Raw genomic sequence first — 26,036 nt, 5'->3', positions numbered from 1 at the left:
CACCGCTGTCCATGTAAGAGTGCAGAATCAATATCCCAGTATGCTCCAAACCACAGAGACAACCAGGCTTGGAGCGATATTAACACACTTCCATCTGTTATGTGATGCAGAGCAGAAGCATTTTACCATCACAGAGTCAACAACGCCTGGTAAAGCGTTGAGGTAGTAAACATTCATAATGACTGAAGTTTTCAGAGTAAAAAAAGCACACCTGGGCTGAGACATTAGTTTAACCAAACTTGAGGTTTAATCTGAAGTTCTGTTAAGTTTCAATACCAAAATAAGCTAAATTTGTCCCCCTGCTAAGTAAAACTGAGATTAGTCATTTTTTAAGTTTGTTCTTTCATATTTCCTTTGCCTGTCTGTGTGTGGAGCGCTCCTTCTATTTTGTGATTTGTTTATATCTTGATGCTTCTTACAGATAGAAACGCTCCATGTCCAGAAATTCCTCAAAGGAATTTCATTAAAGCACAAATAGATTAATTCAAAATCGCTAGCAATTACAAGGGATTCCACAAGAAAGTGTGGGAGTTCAAAGTTCAGTAAATGCATGCAAATTGAAGGTGTTCAGCTGTGTAACAGGTATAGGTTCGAGTGTAGGCCTATACGTAATCCTTGGGACGAGATCGAAGTGATCAGAATCAGAATCAGAATCAGAATACTTTATTGATCCCTGGGGGAAATTATTTTTTGTTACAGTGCTCCATTTTAAACCAACATTAAGACAAGACAGACAATACGCTAACTAAGAATAGTACAATATATACATATATATACATACATACATACATAAGTCACTTATAAATAAATATTTGGAAAAGAAACATGTGTAGTTGTAGCAGCAAACAGTGTGTTAAGTGGATGCGTTGTACAGGGAGATGGCCACAGGCAGGAATGATTTCCTGTGTCGTTCAGTGGTGCTTTTCGGTAATCTCAGTCTCTCACTGAACGAGCTCCTGTGACTGACCAACATGTCATGGAGTGGGTGGGAGGTGTTATCCAACATTGTCTTTATCTTGGACAGCATCCGCCTCTCCGACACCACCTTGAGGGAGTCCAGCTCCATCCCCACAACATTGCTGGCCTTACGGATCAGTTTATTAAGTCTGTTGGCATCTGCGACCCTCAGCCTGCTCCCCCAGCATGCAACAGCATAGAGGATCGCACTGGCCACCACAGACTCATAGAAAATCCTCAGCATTTTCTGGCAGATGTTGAAGGACCTCAGTCGCCTCAAAAAATAGAGACGACTCTGGCCCTTCCTGTAAAGTGCTGTGGTGTTTTTAGCCCAGTCCAGTTTATTGTCAATGTGTACTCCAAGGTATTTATAGTCCTCCACAATGTCAACACTGACCCCCTGGATTGAAACAGGGGTCAAGTGTTTCCTGGTCTTCCTGAAGTCCACGATCAGTTCCTTGGTCTTTGCCACGTTGAGCTGCAGATGATTCTGCTCACACCACGTGACAAAGGAGTCGACCACAGCCCGGTACTCTGTCTCATCATCCCTGCTGATGCATCCAACCACCGCAGAGTCATCAGAAAACTTCTGAAGATGGCAGGTCTCTGTGCAGTGGCTGAAGTCTGTGGTGTAGAGGGTGAAGAGGAAGGGGGAGAGGACAGTCCCCTGTGGTGCCCCTGTGTTGCTAATCACCTTGTCAGACACACACTGTGGGAGACGTACATATTGTGGTCTTCCTGTCAGGTAATCAACAATCCAGGACACCAGAGAAGCATCCACCTGCATCGCTGCTAACTTATCACCCAGGAGGGTCGGCCTGATGGTGTTGAAAGCACTGGAAAAGTCAAAAAACATGACCCTCACAGTGCTCGCCGGCTGGTCCAGATGGGTGTAGACACGATTGAGCAGGTAGATGATGGCGTCCTCTGTTCCGAGACGAGGCTGATAAGCGAACTGAAGGGGATCCAGATGTGGTCTTACTATGGGTCGCAGCTGGTCCAGGATGAGCCTTTCCAGGGTCTTCATGATGTGGGAGGTCAGTGCCACGGGCCTGTAATCCTGGGGGCCACTGGGACGAGGCGTCTTTGGTACAGGGACGAGGCATGATGTCTTCCACATCACCGGGACCCTCTGCAGACTCAGACTCAGCATAAACAGTTTATGAAAGACTCCACACAGCTGGGGGGCACAGGCCTTGAGGACAAGGGGACTCACTCCGTCTGGTCCAGCAGACTTGCCTGAGTGAAGTCTCCTCATTTGCATCTCAACCTGGTATTGAGTGAAGGTGATGGGTGGGGGAGGGGTGTCAGGAATCTCACAGGAGGCAACATGTGAAGAGAGAGGCTGGCACAGTGGTGTGGCTCTGGATTCCAGGCTGACTGCAGGTGAGGTTGTGGGGGTGGGAGCAGACACTGTGGTGTCGAATCTATTGAAAAACAGATTCAACTCGTCGGCTCTATTCTCACCTCCCTCAGCTCCCCTGCTGTTGGTTGGCCTGAATCCAGTGATGGTCTTCATGCCCCTCCACACCTCTCTCATGCTGTTCTGCTGGAGTTTCCACTCCAGCTTCCTCCTGTAATTGTCCTTAGCCTCTCTGATCTTGTCCTTTAGTAACACCTGGACCTTCCTCACCTCCTCTTTGTTGCCCCCTCTGAAAGCCCTCTTCTTGTTGTTGAGGAGGGCTTTGATGTCCTTAGTCACCCACGGCTTGTTATTTGGGTAACAATGAACAGTCTGAGCTGGAACAATGGAGTCGGTGCAGAAAGTTATGTAGTCTGTGATACACTCAGTAAGCCCATTGATGTCCTCGGCGTGAGGCTCACAGAGTGTTTCCCAGTCGGTCACCTCGAAACAGCCCTGTAGTTCCGCTATTGCCTCCTCTGACCACCTCTCTTCAGCTAGCACAATGCAACATGAGCATGACATCCAAATACCTACTAATGAGGTGATGAGATAAGAACAGCTTGTACATCATGTAGTCAAGCTTTTATCATTGGCAGCCTCTGTGAAAGCAATGGTCTCCAGATCCAAATCAGATTGGCTGGATATTAATCTTAGTACCATTGATGTTAAGTTAGACTCTTTTTCTCCAATTGATCTTTCTGAGTTAACTTCAATAATTACTTCCTCCAAACCATCAAAGTGTCTTTTAGACCCCATTCCTACAAAACTGCTCAAAGAAGTCCTGCCATTAATTAATTCTTCGATCTTAAATATGATCAACCTATCTCTAATAATCGGCTATGTACCACAGGCCTTCAAGCTGGCTGTAGTTAAACCTTTACTCAAAAAGCATCTCTAGACCCAGCAGTCTTAGCTAATTATAGGCCAATCTCCAACCTTCCTTTCATATCAAAAATTCTTGAAAGAGTAGTTGTCAAACAGCTAACAGATCATCTGCAGAGGAATGGTTTATTTGAAGAGTTTCAGTCAGGTTTCAGAGCTCAGCACAGCACAGAAACAGCTTTAGTGAAGGTTACAAATGATCTCCTTATGGCCTCTGACAGTGGACTCATCTCTGTGCTTGTCCTGCTAGACCTTAGTGCAGCGTTCTATACTGTTGACCATAATATCCTATTAGAGCGATTAGAACATGCTGTAGGTATTACAGGTACTGTGCTGCAGTGGTTTGTATCATATCTATCTAATAGACTCCAATTTGTGCATGTAAATGGAGAGTCCTCTTCACACACTGAGGTTAATTATGGAGTTCCACAGGGTTCAGTGCTAGAACCAATTCTGTTTACATTATACATGCTTCCCTTAGGCAGCATCATTAGAAGACATAGCATACATTTTCACTGCTATTCAGATGACACCCAGCTCTATCTGTCAATGATTTCTAGGCGCAGCCAAGTGGCGGAGGGCTTTCGCTTTGGTGGCCTCAGAATCTCATCTCTGATTTTTGCGGATGATGTGGTTCTGTTGGCTTCATCGGGTGAGGGCCTCCAGCTCGCACTGGAACGGTTCGCAGCCGAGTGTGAAGCAGCGGGAATGAGGATCAGCACCTCCAAATCTGAGGCCTGAGAAAAGGGTGGAGTGCCCACTCCGGGTCGGGGATGAGTTCCTGCCCCAAGTGGAGGAGTTCAAGTATCTCGGGGTCTTGTTCGCGAGTGATGGGAGAAGGGAGCCGGAGATCGACAGACGGATTGGGGCTGCAGCTGCAGTAATGCGGACGCTACACTGGTCCGTCGTGGTGAAGAGGGAGCTGAGTGTAAAAGCGAAGCTCTCAATTTACTGGTCGATCTACGTCCCTACCCTCACCTATGGCCACGAGCTGTGGGTCGTGACCGAAAGAACGAGATCGCGGATACAAGCGGCAGAAATGAGCTTCCTCCGAAGGGTGGCTGGCCTCTCCCTTAGAGATAGGGTGAGAAGTTCGGCCATCTGGGAGGGGCTCAGAGTAGAGCCGCTGCTGCTCCACATCGAAAGGAGCCAGCTGAGGTGGTTCGGGCATCTGACAAGGATGCCCCCTGGGCGCCTCCTGGGTGAGGTGTTCCAGGCATGTCCCACCGGGAGGAGGCCCCGGGGCAGACCCAGGACACGCTGGAGAGATTATATCTCTCGGCTGGCCTGGGAACGCCTTGGTGTTCCCCCGGATAAGCTGGAGGAGGTGGCTGGGGAGAGGGAGGTCTGGGCCTCTTTGCTTATGTTGCTGCCCCCGCGACCTGGCCCCGGATAAAGCGGATGAGGATGGATGGATGGATGGATGGATGGATAGACGTAGGCTGCCGGGGGATTCCCATGATGCATTGAGTTTTTCCTTTCCAGTCACCTTTCTCACTCACTATGTGTTAACAGACCTCTCTGCATTGAATCATATCTGTTATTAACCTCTGTCTCTCTTCCACAGCATGTCTTTTATCCTGTCTTCCTTCTCTCACCCCAACCGGTCGCAGCAGATGGCCCCGCCCCTCCCTGAGCCTGGTTCTGCTGGAGGTTTCTTCCTGTTAAAAGGGAGTTTTTCCTTCCCACTGTCGCCAAAGTGCTTGCTCATAGGGGGTCATATGATTGTTGGGTTTTTCTCTGTATCTATGAAGCGTCTTGAGGCGACTTTTGTTGTGATTTGGCGCTATATAAATAAAATTGAATTGAAAAATTGAATTGAATCAATTGCACATCTGAAGACACTGAAAATGGAAGTTTTGTCTTGACAGATCTCAAGAATTGCGCAAAGGAAGTTTAACGATGACATTCCTTTGGGTCAAGCATGCCTCTGGTGCTATAGCATCTGCCCTTTTACAAACTGGAATTAACTTGGTTACACTTTTTTTTTCACATATACGAGGAGCAATGCTGTTGCTTCCGCTATTAGCAGACACGGGGCTGTTACCGTGACGGTACCAAAACCAGATCAAACTGGTATGTTGCCTCTAGGCAAACTCTGGCTTGTGCATAAACATATCTGTGAGTTACACTGATGAAATCATCAAGCGATGGAATTTCTTCCTGCTGAGCTGCATATCTTTAAGAAACATTTGTTCAAACAGCCAGCAGTTGGTTTCTTTATTGAACCAGCCAAATATGTTTATCCCCACTGATACCCAGTCAAGAAACAGAACGGCATCCTTTGATTTATTTAGCACTTAATTAATCTGAAATGTACCAGACTTTTACATCTAGTAAGTGTCTGGGCTTCTCAAGGTTTTCTTGTCTTTTGTTCTTGCCTTCTCTCACTTCTCTTTTTCCCTTGCTCTAAGGTGGAGGTGATCAGCCTACACTCCTGTTCCTCATCATGTCATGACCTAAAAGCATTTAGGGACAGCTTGTTTAAATTAAGGCTCTCTGATGATAGCTGAAATCTGTGGTGTGTTAAAGTCCTTCTCCTTAGAAAATTCTTCTCGTCAGCTGAAGAGCTCTCTCCTTGTGGATATTATAGGTCATCAGCTAATCAGTAGGTTGGTGGTTTGATCCCTGTGGTCCAGTCTGCATGCCAATCCGTGATTCTGCATAATGAGGCCCTATAAGTGCATTTGAAGCAAAACTTTTTGTAGCCTTGGGATGTTAATTATATTTTTTTAACGTACCTTTGCTTCTTATATCTGCTATATTTTTTTCAGCCAACTATAGGTGTGTTTCTTTGCACGCAATATGTCTGCAAGGGTACTGATTTCCTGTGTTAAAACCACCAAGAGAGATTATAGATTATAGAGATAATTTCAGTTTGCTCAGCGGCACGCCAAAGTTTTCTGTATAAAGTTTAAAAAAAACAAAAACAAGGCAAAACATGTTTGTGGCACCACCTGCTCTTCTTCCTGAGAAAATCTAAAGATCGAAATTGAAAGTCTCCTCTTTGTATATATATATATATCTTTAGTATCACGGAAAATGTTAATATTACAGCAGGTGTTTCCATTTGTAACTGTGACCTTCATATGATGGCAACTAAAAAAAGTTGTTTGTGCGGTGCTTCAGGTTGATATCCACATCATGACTAAATACGTACCATTACTTTGGGCGTAAGTGCTAGATGTTTAAATAAGGGCTGTCCGACTAAACCAGGGTCATGTAAGTGTCATGTTTTGTCATTTAAATGTTTATGTATGACTTATTTTGGTGCAATATGAATGGATCCTGAGGTCTTTGTCAGTACGTAAAAGCTGTGCAAGTCCAAAATCGATGCCTTCCTTCCTTCACCTTTTCCAAAGCTTTCCAGTGGGCCATGTTGGGAGTCTTTGGCAGGCTGGATCTGGCCCCCAAGCCTCATGTTTGACAAGTTGTGTTAAATGTATTGAGTGTGAGCTTACAGCTTTCTTTTTCTGCAAATAAGATCACTGCAGTCTCGTATCTCACAACAAACTTCAGACTGTGGCAGCAGGAAGTGGACACTGATAACACCACTTCCACAGTAACCTCACTTGAAATATGTCAACATTTTGCCGTCATTAAGTAACATTTGCTCTTCCTGTCTTTCTTGTTGTTTTCCATAACTCAAGGAACTTGTACAGCTTTTCAGTTAAGACTAGTGCATGCAAACACATTTGTTCTGTCACCCCACCAGCCATCTGGAAGTTGTTTAACTTCTAAGTTTAAAAACTAAACTTGATGAAACAATACAGAAACTGAAGTTTCCTGTTATAATTATCGGTCATTGCTTTTGAACACAAACCAGATGGGCTTGTAAAGCAAAACAAAATGAGATTACAAACAAGGACCATTCTTAAAAACTGCAAAAAGTTACAAATTATTCTGTAGTATAACTTTTTTAATAGTCACACAGGCTGGAGGCTCTACTCTCCAATTCAAAAATCACAAAAATTATACAAAAAGTATAAAAATAATCACAACAGACAAAATACTTTTTCAGTAGTCGGTCTGTTTAACTAAACATTAACCCCAGTTGTCTGTGTCCTGCTTTGAGCATTTCGATCTATTTTCCCGACCGGACCGTATCACTGTAGCTCCTTAAAGACGAGCAGTTAGAAAAAAAGCTCCAGGAAAAATGCATGATGGACCGGCAGGTCGAGTCTTTGTGGGATTTCGGCCATTGAGAGCACGTCTTCGGTCATGAGGAAGGCGATGGGCCCGACGCGGGTCCACACACACTTCTCACACAGCGGCCCGCCTTGAGACAACCCATCGGTCTGCAGGAGGGCAAAAGTAGAAACAAGAATTAAATAATATTCTTATATTATAATATTATCCTTTACATCAAAGAAGGGTCTTACACATCGCATCTGCTGTCGGCACATGATGAAGGCTGAGCCTGGGGTGATGCAGTTGGGACAGTTTGCGATGGAGCATGGGAGAGGCTGGTCGCTCTTCAGTAGGGAACTGGGCATCTCTGACCTAAAAAAGTACTCCTAGAGATAACAGTGAGAAATGGCAGACAGTTTCATTTATATGGATAAAACCGCCTGGAATACAAGGAGCAGGACATTTGATAGACAGTCTGGGAGCGCGCACGCTAAAAACCAAACCTATGAGCCAGATCCAGCCCACCCGTGTCACCCAGCTGTTGCTGTGATGTGCACTGATACTCGTAAAGCATAAACCATGTCAAACTACATGTGGCACAACTTTTAGCTTTTGAGTTTCACAAGGCTGAACATGAAAAGAATCGTCTATGTACAAGAACAAAACGAATAGATGCCCATAGTAACAGTAGCTGGTCTTAGTGACTCAGCTATAAGGTGGCCGTTCTGACAATAGTTTTACATTTGGCTGGAGTCAGCGTCACTGCTGGCAGCATGATATGATACCTAGAACCTACAGAGGTTGCACAGGTAGTCTCACATCATTATCTTTCATTGCCAAAAGGTTTGCAGTGTCTCCCAGCACAGTCTAAGAGAATGGAGAAGATTCCAGCAGACAGGCAGTTACTTCAGTCTCAGACCAATCTAAAACAGACTTTGTGAGGGTGGCCTAAGGACCCAACATCCTCTACTGGGCCCTGTGTTCACTGCCTGGCATTGGTATTTGTCATATGATATCAGAATTGGCAGTTCTACCACTGATGCCCTGTGAGATAACAACAGGTTCACCCTGAGCACATGTAACAGACGTGAAAGGGTCTGGAGAAGCCATGGAGAGCATTATGCTGCCTGTAACATTGTTCAGTATGACCAGTTTGGTAGTGGATCAGTGATGGTCTGGGAAGCATATCCATCGAGGGACACACAGACCTCTACAGGTTAGGCAAAAGCACCCTGACTCCCATTAGGTATCGAGATGAAGTTCTTGGTGAGACCCTACGGTGGTGCAGTGGGTGCAGTTCGTCCTCCAGATGAACACTGAAATTACCGTGGTAACAACACTCCATGAAAAAGAAACAATACAGGGCCCATAAGTTTTGGTAGTAATTTATAGACAGAGAAGTGAAAGCCACTTGAGAAAACACAGGAAGTATAAAAGCAGAGCAAACATGATCAGCTATTTCTGTTTCTTCTTGCTTCAGGGAGATTCCTTCACTGTTTAAAGCTGCTATCGTATTGGAATCTGTTTCCTTAACCATCACACGTATATATAAAATCCTTAAACCATCTAGGAGGAGACAGAGGGTAAACTGTAAACGTAAACTGCACTTGCGATGGCAGCATTAACTTCATTGCTGTTGTGTTACCAAAGTTTCAAACTCTGTGTGCACTTTTTTTTTTCCAAAAAAAAAAAAAAAAACTGAGGTGAAGGTGTCATTACCACATACCCCTCCCCAAACAGAATCCAACAACCACCCAAGAAGCAAAAAGAAAAGACAACAACAGCAGACTATTATGGCCATGGAATTTCCCCACCACTCCTTTTAGAGTGTGCGTTTTAAACTGTGTTTGGCTTTCTGCAAAAACTGATCTCACTGACTCGGCTCCCAACATCTGTACACCGACTGGGCTGCATTTACAATGGGAAAACTTTATCGTGGAGTTCAGGCAACAGTCTATGTTTACAAAAGATAATCAAAGCTTGATAAAACCTCCCTAAACAGAAAACGTTTTAGTTTAGCTGTACTGGAAATATAAGGGGCTGAAAATCAAAGTCCTTTGAGTCACTGGAAATGCTAATTAACAAATACAGTGCTTTCAAAATACATCAGATCAATGAGAAAAAAAAAATCATACTGGATATCTATACTGATATGGGAACAAAATATAATAATCGTTCCACAGACGATGCCATATCTCACCTGCTCCACACATCCCTGAGTCACCTGGACACTGGCAGAGGGAATTATGTTAGGATGCTGTTCGTGGACTACAGTTCAGCATTCAACACAATAATTCCCTCTAAGCTTTTCACCAAGTTGACGGATCTAGGACTCAGCTCATCACTGTGTCAGTGGATCCTCAACTTCCTCACAGACAGACCCCAATCAGTGAGGGTAGGAAAACAAGTCTCCCCCTCCATCTCACTCAGCACTGGAGTGCCTCAGGGCTGTGTTTTAAGCCCCCTGCTGTACTCACTGTACACTTATGACTGTGTAGCCACATCCGACACCACCTCCATTGTCAAGTTTGCTGACGACACTGCTGTTGTGGGCCTGATCTCCGATAACATCGAGACGGCCTACCTGGAGGAGATTAGGAACCTGGAGACCTGGTGCCAGGAGAATAACCTCCTCCTAAACATCAGCAAGACTAAGGAGCTGATCGTGGACTTCACTACAAAGCAGGCGAGGAATTACAAACCCCTCATCATCAGTGGCACGCCAGTGGAGAGAGTGGACAATTTCCGATACCTGGGTGTCCACATCACTCAGGACCTGTCATGGTCCTGCCACATCAACACCCTGGTTAAGAAAGCCCGTCAGCGTCTCTTCTTCCTCAGAAGACTTAGAGACTTCCATCTGCCACTGAAGGTGCTCAAGAACTTCTACTCCTGCACCATCGAGAGCGTCCTGACGTCAAACATCTGCACCTGGTTTGGGAACAGCACCAAGCAGGACAGACGAGATCTGCAAAGGGTGGTGCGCTCGGCAGAACGCATCATTTAATCAGAGCTCCCTGACCTGCTGTCCATCTACACCAAGCGGTGCAAGTCCAAAGCTAGGAAGATTATGATGGACCTCTCCCATCCCAACAATGGACTCTTCTCACTGTTGAGGTCTGGGAAGCGCTTCCGCTCCCTTAAGGCCAAAACAGAGAGAATGAAGAGGAGCTTCTTCCCCCAGGCTATTCGGGGCCTGAACCAGGTGTAGGACTGGACTCTCCCAACACGTCACTATAAGACTGGACTCTCACACACGTCACCACACGCACCACCACCATGGTATTAAAAAAAGATTTTTTTTTAAATTGTTGGCACAGCTGCCTGTTATAGCAGTCGCTGTTCTACTTCACTGCTTTTTTATTTATTTTTTTTATTTTCACACTGAAAGATCTGCTGCCTGGAATAAATCCTGTAATCAGCTTGGGTCGTCTTCCAGATCCTGAAAGGAGTGACCCATCTGAATATCTTGTACTTACGTACAGATTTTAAGAAATCGCTCAGAAAGACATGACCAAATTTTGTAAATCTACAATTCTCCATTTAATTTTCCCAATTCTTGTTTTTGGAAGTCATTAAAAATATCTGCTGTGTAATCATTCCACCTTGGAAAAAGAATAGTTCAAAGAAATCCCCCCAAAAAGACCCACATAATTATGACAGTCATGCCCATGATGAGTGTATGGAAACTTCCAGCACAACTGTGTTTGTTTCATGGAGCTGGAGCTGCATTTAAACTTCCCCGGCCACATTCTGTACCTGGCTTTGGGGTTTTTCAGTCCGGAAGGCAGCAGAGGGATTGATGCATTTTTGGACTGAAAGTCATGCGAACCTGGTCATGTTACTGCAAAGAAATACTTCTTTGTCCTGAATACTGTACTGCCACGTGTAAAATGTGCTGAAAAGTAATTTTTGGAGGAAATTCTGTCTTTGAATCATAATGGAAAACACATGGATCCAAACCACCCTCAGTGCCACTTACTGGAAATTACGGGACACACAGTAAGGGAGAAGCAGCATTGCAGTAATCTGAAACTAGGAAGTCAACGACACTGTGTGGCTTCAAGCGTCAATAGGCGAAAGGGTTGACAACGTGAAGCTGGGCGGGTCCCGAGTTGAGAGCAAGGGGCAGCTTTTTTTCATTCTTTAAATTTTCTCATTTCTTCATTCTTTTAAATGTGCTCCAGGTTGTGTTTAATGCTGTAACTGCTGTCACAGTCATTTCTCAAGGTTTGGTTTAAATGAAGTGCATCTATTCTCATGACCGTGTTGTTTCGATGCCATTATGAGGTTTACATGTGAAGGCGTTACTGAAACTGCACAGCAATAGGATAAGAAGTGAGATGCACAGTGAGAGTTTCGTACCCCAGCCATTGTGATGATGCGGCGGATGTTTTTTGTGATGATGAGAGTCGTTTTGGCACGAGTGACAGCCACGTACAGCAGGTTCCACTCATCGTCAGGAATTTTAGCTGTGTGTCGGGGGGAGAAACAACAACAGTTAAACAACATTCCCGCTTTCAGGTAGAAATCATCCTCCTTACTAGACGTGCTTCATGCCACTCGTGATAAAAAGGTCCAAGAAAAAAACAACAACAACCCAAAAAACATAACATACCAAATGAGAATTCAGGACTGTGGCGCAGGTTGTGCTTAGAACAGGGAACCTTGACAAAGTCATCAGTGACCATCACGGTGTCAAACTCCAGACCTTTAGACTTATGGACAGTTCCAACTATGAAGTCTGGAAGGAGAGCCAGAACACAGAGCGGAAAAACAACACTCATTAAAAGAAAGACTCCATCCTCCAGACAATTAAAGACATCTAATCCTGAAAGAAAAAAAGAGAGACAAAAGAAAAGATGTTCCAGCTCATGTGAACATCTCCATAACAATAAAATAAATAGTCTATAGTTGCTGATGGTGAGGTTTGAGAGACAAAGACTGTCACTGAGTAAGAAGACGACGAGTCCCCTGCTTTTTTTCTCTTGCTTCACTTCCTGGTGCTTGTTCCAATTTCAACAAATCAGCATCAAATTAAATAAAAAATTATTAAACACATAGAAAATTATTGAGTGTCGGCAGTGGTTATAGTGATGGCTGTCATCCATGTCATTTAAGCCCCTGGCATGACGCATGAAGTCATCACGAGAAGATTTATAGACATCACTATAAGGTTAATGTGAATGAGTCAGCAAAGGGATTTGGAATCATCTTCAAATTATTTAGAACAAATCCACTGTATTTTACTGTGATGGAGTCTGTACTGACCACCCCAACACAACAAACCAGGGTAGAAGTTTTTATTGGATGCAGATTCATATTTCAGGAGCTTTCACATGTACATGCAGTTAAAGAAAGGAACTGTGCAGAACTGACTGAAATCAAAGGTGCAGCAGGACAAAATAAGAGCTGGGAGTCAGTTTGCCAGTTTAAAAAAAAAAAAAGAAAAACATGAAAGGATCCATCCTGCCTTCTGTCAACCATTCAGGCTGTGTCTTGATTCATGCTCAGTCATCCAGATAAGTAAATCCCAAAGAAGATTCTGTTCTTCTGGACGTAGCGTTTTCAGTGCGAGAAACGTTTCTTCACTCATCCAAGTGACTGCAACTGTACTTTTTATAAGATTGGGGAAACCCGCAGTGAGCTGAGACTGAAGAAGTCACTTGGATGAGTGACAAAACGTTTCTCGCACTGAAAACGCTACATCCAGATGAATAGAATAAACTTTTGTGCATTGAGGCTGTGGGTACTGGTAGTGTAGTGATATAGGGAGGATTTTCTTGACACACCTTTGGGTCCATTATCAACAACTGAGCATTGTTTAAACATGACAACCACATGAAAGAAGTCCCAATGTACCCATCAGAAAACGGGTACATTGTGTCCTCCAAATCTGAGGTCATAGTCCTCAGCCGGAAAAGGGTGCAGCGCCCACTCCAGGTTAGGGACGAGTTTCTGCCCCAAGTGGAGGAGTTTAAATATCTCAGGGTCTTGTTCACGAATGATGAAGAAGAGAGCGGGAGTTCGACAGACGGATTGGTGCTGCAGCTGCAGTGATGCTGATGCTGTACCGGTCCATCATGGTGAAGAAAGAGCTGAGTGTAAAAGCGAAGCTCTCAATTTACTGGTCGATCTACGTCACTAACAGGAGATTCACATCATGTATGTGCAGCTGACAAATCTGAAGCAAGTCTGTGATTATGTTATGTCATCATGAAACAAAAACTGAAGTGGAACTGGAAGCAGAGCTTTCAAATGGACAGCAAACACAAGCAAATTCAAGAATAGCTAAAAATGAAGTAATGGATGTTTATGCTCCACCAAAGTTAAAAAAAAAAAAAAAAAAGTCTGAATTCCCCAGAAATGCTGTACAAACATTTGAATCTGGCTGCATGCAAAAATCTGAAGGGGATTTTTTATGAGTGTGGTTAAAATAGCACCATGTAGAAAGCAGAAGTTGTCTTTTTTCCTCCCACGACACGATATTCCTCACTATTGTAGTTACATCGTATCCTACTACGTTCTAAACGGAAATACAAAATCCAGTTTTTCAGTGAATGTAAAACCTAAAGAAACAAGCAAGAATCAGGAAAAAAACTGAGCTGCCGTTTCTTCATTTTTCAGCAAACACAAAATTATTTTAACTTCTAAAATCAATCCCGCTTTTGATACCCAAAAAGACATTTGCCATCCTTATTTGAGGAAAGGAATAAGTGTTTCTATCTTGGCCAGGTCTCCCTTGAAAAAGAGGTTTTTAATCTCAATGAGATCTTCCTGGTTAAATAAAGGTTAGAAAAAATAAATTAAATTCTTTTTAGTAACTGAAGTCACTTTATTAAGTTATTGTTTTTCCAGGCTTCTTTGTGGATAATGCAGTGTGTGTGTGTGTGTGTGTGTGTGTGTGTGTGTGTGTGTGTGTGTGTGTGTGTGTGTGTGTGTGTGTGTGTGTGTGTGTGTGTGTGTGTGTGTACCTGCATTGCATAAGTCGTTTTCAGAACAGGCCTTCAGTCTTGACACCAGCTCGGGGATTCGTTTCCGATACTTTTCCACGATGGTCACCTTTGCTTGGAGTTCATTATCTTCTGTTTGTTCAACATATTTTTTGAAAGCAAAGAAGGGATTCTCACTTCGACGAGAGGCGAACGAGCGGATCAGGGGGTCCCTGATGTCTGAAAGCAGAGAAAGTTCAACATTAGTGTCCGAAGTTTGAGTTCTTTGAAACGCTGTTTTTCCTTTTTTTACTTCATTTGTAAAACTAGAGCAATAACACAGCACAGAACAACGGAAATAAAGAGATTATTAAATATGTCCTGATCGTGGTTAAAAGGAGGAGTATGAATAAGGTTGATTATCACTGCAGGGTTATGGACTTCGTGGACATCTTTAATATTTGGATCATAATCAGAGGAAAGATGTTACCTCATGGATCTTTGAATACCTGAACTTCCAAAACACATTTGGGAACTTTTCATGAGTTTTTTAAACAAACAGTAAATGAAAGTGCTTGAGAACCGGACTCCCCACCAAATCTTTTGAACTGAACAAAACTTTTCAGATGAGAAGTGAAACGTCTTTGGAAACCTAAAAAATGAATCCCATTACCTTCAAGTTAAGCGCCTGACCTGGATGACTGAACCTACACAAATAAAGCTGTTGAAAGCACTAAAAGCCTTTTACCTAAAGGAAATAAATTATAATTACAGAATAAAAACTTTCTTTTCATGGGCCAGAGATACACTTTGTTATTTACTTTTTTTTTCTTCCCCTAAACAAAGCAACAATATGATTATTAGGATTTTGAAAGTTGCTGCTAAACAGCCACCTTCAGTCCCCACAATCTAACAGTGGCTGGTAAGATATGTTCGGCTCTGGTATCAATGGCAAGCTATAGAGCCACTCCAATCAGAAGATGGAGCAGATGGTCTAAAAAGTGGTCAATGCAGTTTGAAAGAGAGCAGATGGATTAAAACATGCATACAATTTATTTATTTGGCAAAGCAAATATACCACAAATATACTCCTGTCACAATAGTCTCATGCTATGAGAAATGCTATATTCCATTGCTGTGTATCATTTTATTCTTACAGTGAGGTCTTCGTTCTCCTTCTTGGAGCTGCTGCCCTGTTTGCTGCAGCAGGTGCCATACATCCATGATACGGTCCAGCCCGATGTTCTTTATATCCTGAGGGAAAATATCAATATCAGGTACTGATTTCTAAACGTTACATACATTGATAACAAACAATAAAGTCTTCATTTTTGATCAAATTTAACCCGCAACGTAACGCATCCCTTCGTATAATTATATGTGGATACACACTCACGCCAATGAAGTGGAGCCTGCAGCTGGGATTTGCATCTGTAAGTCGAACGGCTTCACTAAACACGCCGAAATTGCACCTAGATAAGATGGCTGTCTTCCCTCGGCTTTGGCATGCACCTGCCCCCACAGCCTCAACGACTCTGTCTGCAGCATTGTCACACACCCCGCCTACAGAATAAATAAAACAGTCAAAATCAATTATGCTCAAGTCTTTAAAAAACTGAAACTGGTTCTGAAAAACCACATTTTTTCATTTTTAGGAAGAGTTTACCCTTCTGGTTTCCTCCGACAAGAATTTTCTGAACTCCCTTGCAAACTTTGAGGATGGTGGCACCCACATAGGCGATCTCAGCACCAAATCGAAAGCTCTGGACAACATAAATGGCATGAAGGTTTAATAATAGGAGCAAAAAGATTATACATGCTTGATCCTTTTTTTTAATAAAGACATTTAGAATTTACAGTTGAATAGCAGGGGAAAGTATAACTGCAAACTTTATAACATGCTTCAATACAATTTTATTTATACAGCACCAAATCACAACAACAGTCACCATTTGAAGGTAAAGACCCTACAATAACACAGAGAAAGCCCCAATAATCATACGACATGAGCAAGTACTTGGTGACAGTGGGAAGGAAAAACTCCCTTTTAACAAGAAGAAACCTCTGGCAGAACCAGGCTCGGGGAGGGGCGGCCATCTGCTGTGACCGATTTATTTAGGGTGAGAGGAGGAAAAGATGCACACGAGGCAGTTGTCTTCCTGCTTGCAGGTGTCAGTCAGCTACTTGACACACGCCAACATAAGCAGGTTAAGTGAAGATAACATGCTACTTGAAACTGATAGCAGTTTTTCCTAGTGACATCATAATTCCTGCTGGAATATTTGGAAGAATCAGCCCAAGTGAAGCTGCAATCTCCCACGTTTAAGCTGAATGAGTGAGATGGTCACATGTCCTTTAATCTTCTTCAACTGCAACCTGATGTGCATTGTAACTGCTGATGTGCATGACTATGAGCTACTAGCTAATATTAGCTACTACTAGATTTAAGGTTTTAACTTTTCCTTGGAACTCCAAACTGACTGACAACATGCCGAAGGAAACTGCCGGTGTGGTCGCACTGTGCTAAAATGGAAAACGGATGGCCAAAAAGCTGAGTTTAAGCTTTGTTTACATGTCACCAGACTGTATCTGATGCCTCCTCTTTCATATAAACAGATCCCAAATTCAACAGTTCAACTCTTCTGGGACAGCTTTCTACAAGATGTAGGAATGTGTTTATGGGAACAAAAACATTCTTTTTGATGATTATTCCAAAAGCACATTTGAGGTCCAGACTGTTCCTGCAAAGTTTGGAGCATGAAGTTGTGCAACATGTTTTGGTATGCTGAAGCGTTAAGGGTACCTTTCAGTGGAACTAAGGGGCTAATCCAACGCTTTGCATTCCGCTTGATGATGCAAGGCTTGAATGCAGCTGCTCAGGCATGAAGCTCTATACCCACCGCTCTTGAGCTAATCGGAAGCTTACATGAACTTTGGAGGTCTGCGGTGATTGATTTTTCAGAAAGCCTCTGCACACTATGGGCCTCGGCACCTGCTGACCTCGTTCTGTGATTTTATGCGGCCTACCATCTCATGGCTGTGTCGCTGTCATTCTCAATCGTTTCCCCTTTGTTATAATATCACTAACATCTGACTGTGGAATATTTAGTAGCGAGGAGCATGTGGCATCTATCACGGTACCACACTGGAATTCACTGAGCTCTTGAGAGCGATTCTATCACAAATGTTTATAGAAGCAGTCTGCATGCCTGGGTGATTTTATCCACCTGTGGTCATGGAAGTGACTGGAACACCTGAATTCAATGATGTAGATGGGTGAGTGAATACTTTTGGCAGTATAGTGCATCTTTCTTCTTTTGCTGTATTTGTCAACTTTGACACATCTGATGCATTTTCTGTCCACGTTTACCACGGTGTGTTTGGGTAGTTGTGTGTACCTGGGTGAGGTAATAGATGTGGGTGTGTTCAACAACATTCAAGGCATTAACAGCTCCTCTGAAGGTGTAGATCTGCTGATGAGGATCGCCAACCAGGATTTTCCCACAGCTCTGAGACAGCAGCACATCCATGATGGCTGAAACAAAACAAACAACAGTCAGTGGACAACATGAAAGCATAAAAGCTGAGCTAAATCATCAAGGATTTGCTTTTCTGCAAACATGTGAGCCTGTGGGAGTATTTCAGTACCGGGAGTGCAGTCCTGGGCTTCATCAATGAAAAGAGCATTGTATGCACCCGACAAGCAAGGCTTTGGGTCTTGGAGCTGCCATAACTTTAGGTAACCTGGGAATGAAATGTTCCAGGGATCCTCCATCATTTCTTTACACAACGTAGTAAACATAATTATATTTCTTCATTTCACAGTTGGCGTACCATCGTGGGTCATGTAATAGGCATCTTTTGACTTCTCATTCAGATCCTTCATTTTTTTCCAGATTCTCTGTGCATCACGGACGACCAACTGAAACAAGGATTTCATGATAACACAAAACACACTTTAGATGTAGCTTCATAATAATTTACTTCATAGGTACAGCGCCGATCTTTTATATACTTTAAAACGTTTATACCAGTTTTTCATCATGATCTATATCCTTGCGGAAGTTGTTTTTAGTCACACGAGAGTTGGGAACATGTCTTATAGTGATGGTTTCATCTGTAGAAGCCATAAAGGCATTGAGGGTTGTCATAACCACTTTGGCCTTGGTGAAGCCACCGCGGCCTTTGGGCAGAACAGAACTGATGGCGAAAGCCTTCATGTTAAAGGTCAGCTTGTCACGGAATTTGTATCTGAAAGGGAGAGAAGAGAGCACGATAGTATTAAAACGAAGGCCTGCCATCACGAGCATCTGAGAACTCTGATTCTCACCTCTTCCCTACGTCATTATAGGCCAACGAGTGGACGGTCTTGCAGTCCACGTTCCTGGGGAAGCGGCGGCGTGCCTCCGAAGCCACAGAATTGTTGAAGGCCACATAAAGGAAGCGAAGGTCCGGCCGCTGCTCAGCGTACTTCACTAGTGTGGTAGTCTTCCCAGTACCTGTGTCACACAGCACTGACCTTTAATGAAGCTACGACACAAAGACCCGTCATCTGCAAATGTAGCCTACATCACACAAGCTGCACTGATGACAAAAGATTCATATTTTACATCTATGTTCCCTACGGGCTGACGGCATCTTTATACCACTGTCTGCTGCAGAACCTTAAAGAGACCGGAGGTAAAAGGGCTCATTTCAGGCTAAAAGGCTTCATGTAATCATGTAATGCTCCTCCAGGGCAATCCCACAGCTATAACATAAAGAAATGAGCGTATAAAAATGAGCATATTAGACCCATTTTACCAAGGTGTTATAAAGGAGAAAGAGCGCCCCCTGGTGATGTCTCAAATCCTATAGCATTAAACGTATTTAGTGCAGACAGTACACGCAATGGGAACGAATGGGAAAAGTTAATAAAAATGTATATTGCAGTGTTGTTCTTCTATAAACATTCAATCCACTGGCCAGTGACACATACTCTGGCTGGCCTAAAAGATTCATGTAAGGGCACTGTCTCCAATTCCACTTCCTTACTGTACCTGCAAATGCTATTATCTTAACCACGTGGTCATCCTGGATATTGTGGCTGAGGATCTGCTGCTGTTCTTGCGTGAGGTGGATCTGGGGCCGCCTAGCAGAGACACCAGAAACAAACAAAAAAAGTGCTAAAACTCCTCAAGCATCAGTCCAGCTCTAATTATTTAAATGTCTGCTGAATATTACATATACAAGTTCAGAAAAAAGAAAATCACACTGGCTGTTAGTTTATTATGTGAATAAGCAAAAATCAATCAGAAAAAAATGGTCTCCAGTGAATTAGTTTGGCCTGCAGTTTGAATCCCTCTTAAGACCGTTAAACAAACATCATGAGCTGAAACATGATTAGATCCAGAAAAAAAAAAGAAAAGGACTGAACCTCCATCAAGGAAGGTTTAAGCAACTTGCAAGTAATTATGACGGTATAAGGGGAGGAGGACTCGCTCTTTATGTAAACAACCGCTGGTGTTCCTCTAGTCACGTTAAGGTGAGGACGGCTGTGCGTAATAAACATACTGAACTGTTAGCAATTGGTCTTCGACCATATTATCTACCGTGAGAGTTTTCCCTCGTCATAATCATCATTGTTTACTCCCCTGGGCAGGGCTGATCACAACCTTGTCCACCTCCAGCCCTTTTACAAACCTATCATCCCGAGGCAACCTGCAGTCACAAAAATTGTTATAAGATGGACAAGGAAGACAGAAGAGACTCTGCAGGGCTGCTTTGAGGCAACGGACTGGGATGTTCTCTGTAATGCTCATGGGGACAATTTTGACAATCTGACTGGCTGTGTTACAGACTATAGCAACTTCTGTGCGGAAAATGTGGTTCCCAAAAAAAAAAAAACATTCATTGCTTCCCCAACAATAAACCTTGTTACCCAAGGTAACATCAAAGCTACGCTAAACAAGAAAAAGAGATTTTTCAGAAACTGTGACAAAGAACAGTTGAAATGTGTGCAGAAGGAGCTTAAAGCCAAGACTGCTGAGGGAAACAAGTCCCTCAGAAGAAAGCTGGAAAGCAAACTCCAAGAAAACAATACCAGGGAGGTGTGGAAGGGAATGTGGGCCATTACTGGCCTGAGACAAAAGAGGTGTGTGGATGGATGGGGATGTTGAATGCGCAATCAACCTAAATCTGCACTTCAATAGGTTTGACTGCCCTGCATCTCCTGTCCCCACACCCAGCTCTTCCCATCTTCTCCATCCCTCCCCCCCCCCCAGCTCTTCCCATCTTCTCCATCCCCCCCCCCCCCCCCCCCCTCCCCTCCTGCTCCCTCAGCCTGTCTCTCTTTGTCCCTCTCAGCAGATGACATCAAAGGGGAACTGTGCATACTCCACTTCAGCAAAGCTGCTGGCCTTGATAGTGTCTGTTCCAGGGCCCTCAGGTGCTGTGCTGCCCAGCTGTCTAGAGCTCTATATCAGATCTTTAACATGAGTCTGAAACTGCAGAGGGTCCCATCACTCTGGAAGACATCCTGCCTGGTTCCTGTCCCCAAAAAGATCAACCCGTCGATCCCCAGTGACTACAAGCCAGTGGCTCTGACCTCACACGTCATGAAGACGCTGGAGAGACTCACCTGCATCTGCTGGTGGAGCCTTGGCTGAACTCCTTAAAGTTTGCTTATCAACCCCATATCGCCGTGGAGGACGCCATCACCTACCTGCTGGACCAGGCTTATTCTCATCTGGACATTGTTGAGAGCATTGTGAGGGTCATGTTCTTCGAATGCTTTTAACACGATCAGTCCATCACTGCTGGGCAATAAGCTCAAGAAAATGCAGGTGGATGCATCAACGGTAGCTTGGATTACGGACTATTTAACAAATTGACCACAGCATGTCTGGCTGAAGAGCTGCCACTCGGATAACATCCTAAGCAGCACGGCAGTGCCACAGGGACTGTCCTATCACCATTCCTCTTTACCCTCTACATGTCTGACTTCAGGTACAAGTCTCAGTCATGTCATGTGCAGAAAGGAGGAGGAATACAACAGTGTGGTGGACAGCTTTGTTGTGTGGTGTGAGCTAAATCATTTCCAACTTAACATCGCAAAGACAAAGGAACTGATTGTCGACTTTAGGAAGCATGCTCCTCCTCCTACCCCTGTAACCATCAGAGGGGCTGTTGTGGAGGTAGTTGAGGACTACCGGTACCTGGGGGTACACACTGACTGTAAACTGGACGGTCCAAGAACACAGAAGCTGTCTTCAAGAAAGGCCAGAGCTGGCTTTTCCTACTGATGCAGCTTAGGTCCTTTAATGTTTGTAGGAAAATATTTACCAAGTTCTATCACTCTGTGGTAGAGAATGTTGTGTTCTTTGCAGCTTTGTGCTGCGGCAGTGGGGTGAAGACAGCTGATAGCAACAGGCTGAACAAGGCTGGTTCTGTCCTGGGTGTCAGACTGAGAACCCGATGGAGGTGTCTGAGAGGAGAATGCTAGAAAAGTGTCTCAGTATCATGGACAACCCTTCTACGCCTCCATGATGGGCCATCGGAGCACACGTAGGAAAAAAAAAAAAAAAAATACCTCATCGCCTCTGAATGCAGAACTGACCACCACAGGAAATCCTTCCTGCCGGTGGCAATAAGACTGTACAACTCTTCTTTCATCGGTAGATGATTTTCTAGGATTAATATGATTGTATTTTGTTCTCACTCAGATTGTGCAATATTATTCACCTGTATGTTACTGAATGTTTGTTTCATCCCCCCATCATATGCTGCTACTCTCTTTATTCATTGCACTAACATTATGTCACTTGTCATAATTACTTGTAGTAATAGTTATGTTATTTTATCTGCGCTCATTTTTTCTCTTGTTGCATTGAGCATGTTTGCGACAAAAGAATTTCCCTCGGGATAAACAAAGTTCTTCTTATCTTAATCGGTTAATGGGCTTCACCTAATGAGAGTTTACCAGAGCTGACTGAAACTGCTGAGAATTATAGGATCAGTTGGAATAAATTCTTGCAACAACAAGAGAAACGCTTCAAATCACATACAGAAAGAAAGCTTGCTGAGCCGCTCTTATTCAGTCTTCTCAAAGTATTGAATAAAATATCGATATTTAGCGTCCCTGTATCGGTATTACAGAGCTAACATATTTTGACCTCACCTGCTCTGTGGAGAGCTGACAGGGAACGGGCCATTCTCCATCAGGTGGAGGACATAGTAAATGTTGTAATGCAACCTGAGCAGGCAGAAAAAAGAAAAACAAACAGTGTGCCGAATGATGAGAACAGAAATCCGGATTGCTACTCGTTATTCATCTTACCTGTTACTGACAGTGACTTTGTTCCTTTCTAAAGCGAGCAGCATCATGGCCATGTGGCAGAGGTACTCTGTGATGGCCGAGTGTGACATGCAGCCCGTGAGCAGAGACACTAAGGCCTGCACATCACCAACACCCTCACTCAGGATCAGTATGACAGCCATGGCTGCATACGGGTTAGGACCCTGGAAATCAGATCCATTGTGGACACACTTTAAAACTCAGATTGTCTCTATATGATCACATGGCATTTTTTATGTATTAATGAGTGAGTCATACAGTAATTCCAAGGTTAAAGTGCTTCTGAACATCAGAAATACGCAGTCTGATGGAGGCCTCAGCTTGAGGGAAAAGGCGATGTTTCTTTACACGCTCCAGAACGTCATCTGGCCTCAAGCGCTCTCCAACCTTATGCTGAGCCATTAAACTGATAATAAAGACAACACACACAAACACACAGAGTGACCTTTTAAAAATGAGAAATTGATATCAAATTCCAGTCACACACACACACACAATGTGAGATCAGCTTATTTACACTTTTTTTTTTTTTTTACAGCGAGGGTGGCCACAGCAACTCGTATACAGGAGAGACTTGCATCACTTCCCAAACCAACCTTCCCAGTCAGATCAAAAACAGTCATATTGGAATCATATTAACCAGAAATACATGAATAATTTTCTGCAGTTCTAGGCGAGACTTCATGTGGTGGACATTTTACAAGAACTTCAACTGTTTTGTAATTTTTCTTATTAAAGAAAGAGTAACTTACACAACTAGCTTTCGTATGCTGTGCTCTGAAGGTGCTGGCCCTGTTATACTGCTGTTCCTCAGGATGGAGCAGATCTCCATCTCTGTATGCCTCTCTCTCATCATGTAGCGATAGTATTGTTTCTTGAAAGGCACAAACTGTGAAGAGAAGCACATCCAACATGACTTTGACATTTCGCTCCACGTGCTCATTTTGCGATTGTTGTTTGGTGTCATCTTACCGTGCTGTCCTGGACGATGTTCCTCCAGCGATGGCAAACGAGCCTGACATTGAGGTACAGGTCCTGGGCAGGTAGGAGGCACAGCACCTCTCTCAGCACCTCCTCTGGAAGGTCGTCCATGCAGCCCTGGGGTTTCAGCAAGCCGCTTCTGCTGCCCAGGAGCCCAAAGTGGGCATCGGGAAGGGCCTCCACCTCCTCTTCTTCATTATCAATGTCACACTGGTCAAATTCATCATCATTCCCAAACATCTCAGCCGTCATTCCCTCCAGATAATCCACTTGCTGCTCTTCCTTCACCTTAGACTGCGGCATCATCTCAACAGCCAACAGGCTGGCATCGTCAATCTCCTCCTCCTCGCCTGCCTCAGGCTCTGGCATCATCACAGCAGCTAAAAGACTGTCATCGATCTCCTCCTCCTCTGTTACCCTGAGCTGTGGTGCCAAAGGTACAGCCAACAGGCTGATATCGTCATCCTCATCCTCCTCTTCTTCTGCAGCTCTTGGCTCTTCCTTGGAGGTGGAAGGCAGGGAGGATTTGTGCGGACTGGAGCTGAGGACTCTCGCCACAGAAAAAAATTCATTGATACCCTTCTGTCTCCCAGAAGGACTTCCTGTGGCAGGTGCTAAGAGAAAAAGGACAAAGATTTATAATCTGATTCTTTAGACTTTTTGTCAAAAGGCAAAAAATACATCCATAAATCATTGGTTTAGTTTAGTAAGGTTGTCTGTTGTGTTCTTTCATTTCTTTTGGTGTCACTGAGCTGCTAAGTGTTGATTTATCAAATTCTAAGGTCTTTGCCGATCTCTGATAGTTTTATTGGTGGTTTTCAGCCTTATTTGCTCCAACATATCTTTGGGTCTCATATTTAAAATTGCATTAAATTTACAGTTAAATGCAGTGCACTTCAATCAGAGCTTGACTGCTGGGTTTACAGTCCACTACAAAAACTGTGTCTTCCTCCTAAAGACATGACACAAAGAAGCTGGGGTGGCTGTAGCTCACGTGGTAGAGCAGGTCATCTGTTAAGCAGTCAGCACTTAACAGTTATTGATTGGGTGAATTAATTAGTTGTATAAAGCACTTTGAGTGCTCATATAGAGTTGTAAAGTGCTATATAAGAACCAGTCCATTTAACATTTACCAAGTCACATGCTCAGTGTTCCACACTGTAATAAAAGCTTTACACCACATTACCAAACTTTGGCCGCTTAGTGGGTGTCCTGGGGTAAAGCCCCCGGTTCGGATCACGGTTGCCCATCCTCTGGTTAAAGGTGTGAGGCCGGGTGAGGACTGCTCTTTGTCCCAGTCCATCACAGTCTTCTGCATTCAGGTGCCTCCTCTTGGCCTTTCCTAGGAAACCACACAACATCCAGCCGTGGCAGAACAATTCAAATCACAGTACTGGGATTATCCTGCATGCAGGGTAAGCCTTTCCTTAGATTTCAGCCTACAATTGTTTGCTAACTAGTTTACCATTAAAGATTATATTCAGTTTTGTGGGATAAAACAAGGCAACAAGTCTAAAAAATCTCGTTAAAACTTTATTTTTCGTATACGTGCATTTCAAAAGTAGTACATGAGTACATACAGTGTACTTAGCTTTAAATCCTGAACTTACCTTTAACAGACACCTCCATTTTCTGCTGCTACACCTACAATCTTTCAGTAACAAAGCCCCATAATTTCACGTAAAGAAGTCTTTACACACGAACAGCCTCAGAAAATACACCCAAGCTAACGTCCACAAACGATCACTGCTAGCCCGTGTGTGCCTGCTAACATTAGCGGTACTTCTCCCAGAAGTACTGCTAATGCAAAAACTACTTTAAAAACGCGACTGCTCCTAAATGTAAGCGGACTAATTTAACGTTAACAGGGATTCATTGGAGAAAACGTTCATGTATGTTTTTGTTTTCGAGGAAAGCTTCTGAAGTTGCAGGTCTGGTGTAATTGGTCGGTTTGTTCTTCTTTGAATCTCAAACCAACTTGAAAGGCGCATCATCGCCACCTACTGGAAAGCTGAAATTCGCATTTTGCGACATCGAGCTAAGTTCCAGTTTTTCAATGGCTTGATCCAGATGCTACAAAGTTTTTGCAAAAGTGAGCAAGAACGATTAATGTAATCAATTTAAAAAACGATTAAATAAAATATAAAAGATTATCCTCTTATTTAAATGACAAACTGATTTGATTAGTAGACCCTTAATATAACAGATAGAACTCTGTTTGGCTTACAGGGCTCATTTACACATTCCCTGATCTTATTTGAAATGGCAGCCACGTTTCTTATGAGCATTTACAACTGTAACAGCAAAAGAATAAAAAAATAATAATTTTAAAAAAAAATGCATCATAATAGTTCGATGTTGATTAAAGTGAGCACTCTAAGCATTTGCCTTCAAATCATTTGTTCCACAAATT

At 43.5% G+C, this 26,036-nt stretch overlaps 1 protein-coding gene across 1 annotated transcript; it reads right to left on the bottom strand.

The window, feature by feature from the left end:
• Nucleotides 1–7,124: 7,124 nt before the first annotated feature.
• On the bottom strand, nucleotides 7,125–26,031 carry fbxo18 (F-box DNA helicase 1). The gene is made up of 21 exons (XM_004568848.4): nucleotides 25,234–26,031; nucleotides 24,810–24,965; nucleotides 23,615–24,237; nucleotides 23,395–23,531; nucleotides 22,901–23,048; nucleotides 22,625–22,806; nucleotides 22,466–22,540; nucleotides 19,347–19,438; nucleotides 18,638–18,806; nucleotides 18,339–18,558; nucleotides 18,142–18,229; nucleotides 17,956–18,051; nucleotides 17,706–17,842; nucleotides 15,974–16,070; nucleotides 15,704–15,870; nucleotides 15,465–15,561; nucleotides 14,350–14,547; nucleotides 11,994–12,119; nucleotides 11,741–11,847; nucleotides 7,627–7,761; nucleotides 7,125–7,542 (listed from the first exon to the last, which is right to left on the bottom strand). Exons 1-21 carry the CDS (start codon nucleotides 25,250–25,252, stop codon nucleotides 7,378–7,380), a joined length of 3,234 nt encoding a protein of 1,077 aa, XP_004568905.3. The 5' UTR covers nucleotides 25,253–26,031; the 3' UTR covers nucleotides 7,125–7,377.
• Nucleotides 26,032–26,036: the final 5 nt, after the last annotated feature.

Source organism: Maylandia zebra, linkage group LG17 (assembly GCF_041146795.1).
Source record: "Maylandia zebra isolate NMK-2024a linkage group LG17, Mzebra_GT3a, whole genome shotgun sequence".
NCBI lineage: Eukaryota > Metazoa > Chordata > Actinopteri > Cichliformes > Cichlidae > Maylandia > Maylandia zebra.
The sequence above is the reverse complement of the archived record's forward strand: the minus strand, read 5'-3'. Positions and strand labels throughout refer to the sequence as shown.

What these genes read in the sequence shown, in the direction of transcription:
- fbxo18 (XM_004568848.4), bottom strand. An exon ending in AGCATACGAAAGCTAGTTGT is followed by an intron (nt 23,049 to 23,394) that starts GTAAGTTACTCT and finishes CTTTATTATCAG; the next exon opens with TTTAATGGCTCAGCATAAGG. An exon ending in AGGAGAACGAAGACCTCACT is followed by an intron (nt 14,548 to 15,464) that starts GTAAGAATAAAA and finishes CTCTGCTTTCAG; the next exon opens with ACATCAGGGACCCCCTGATC.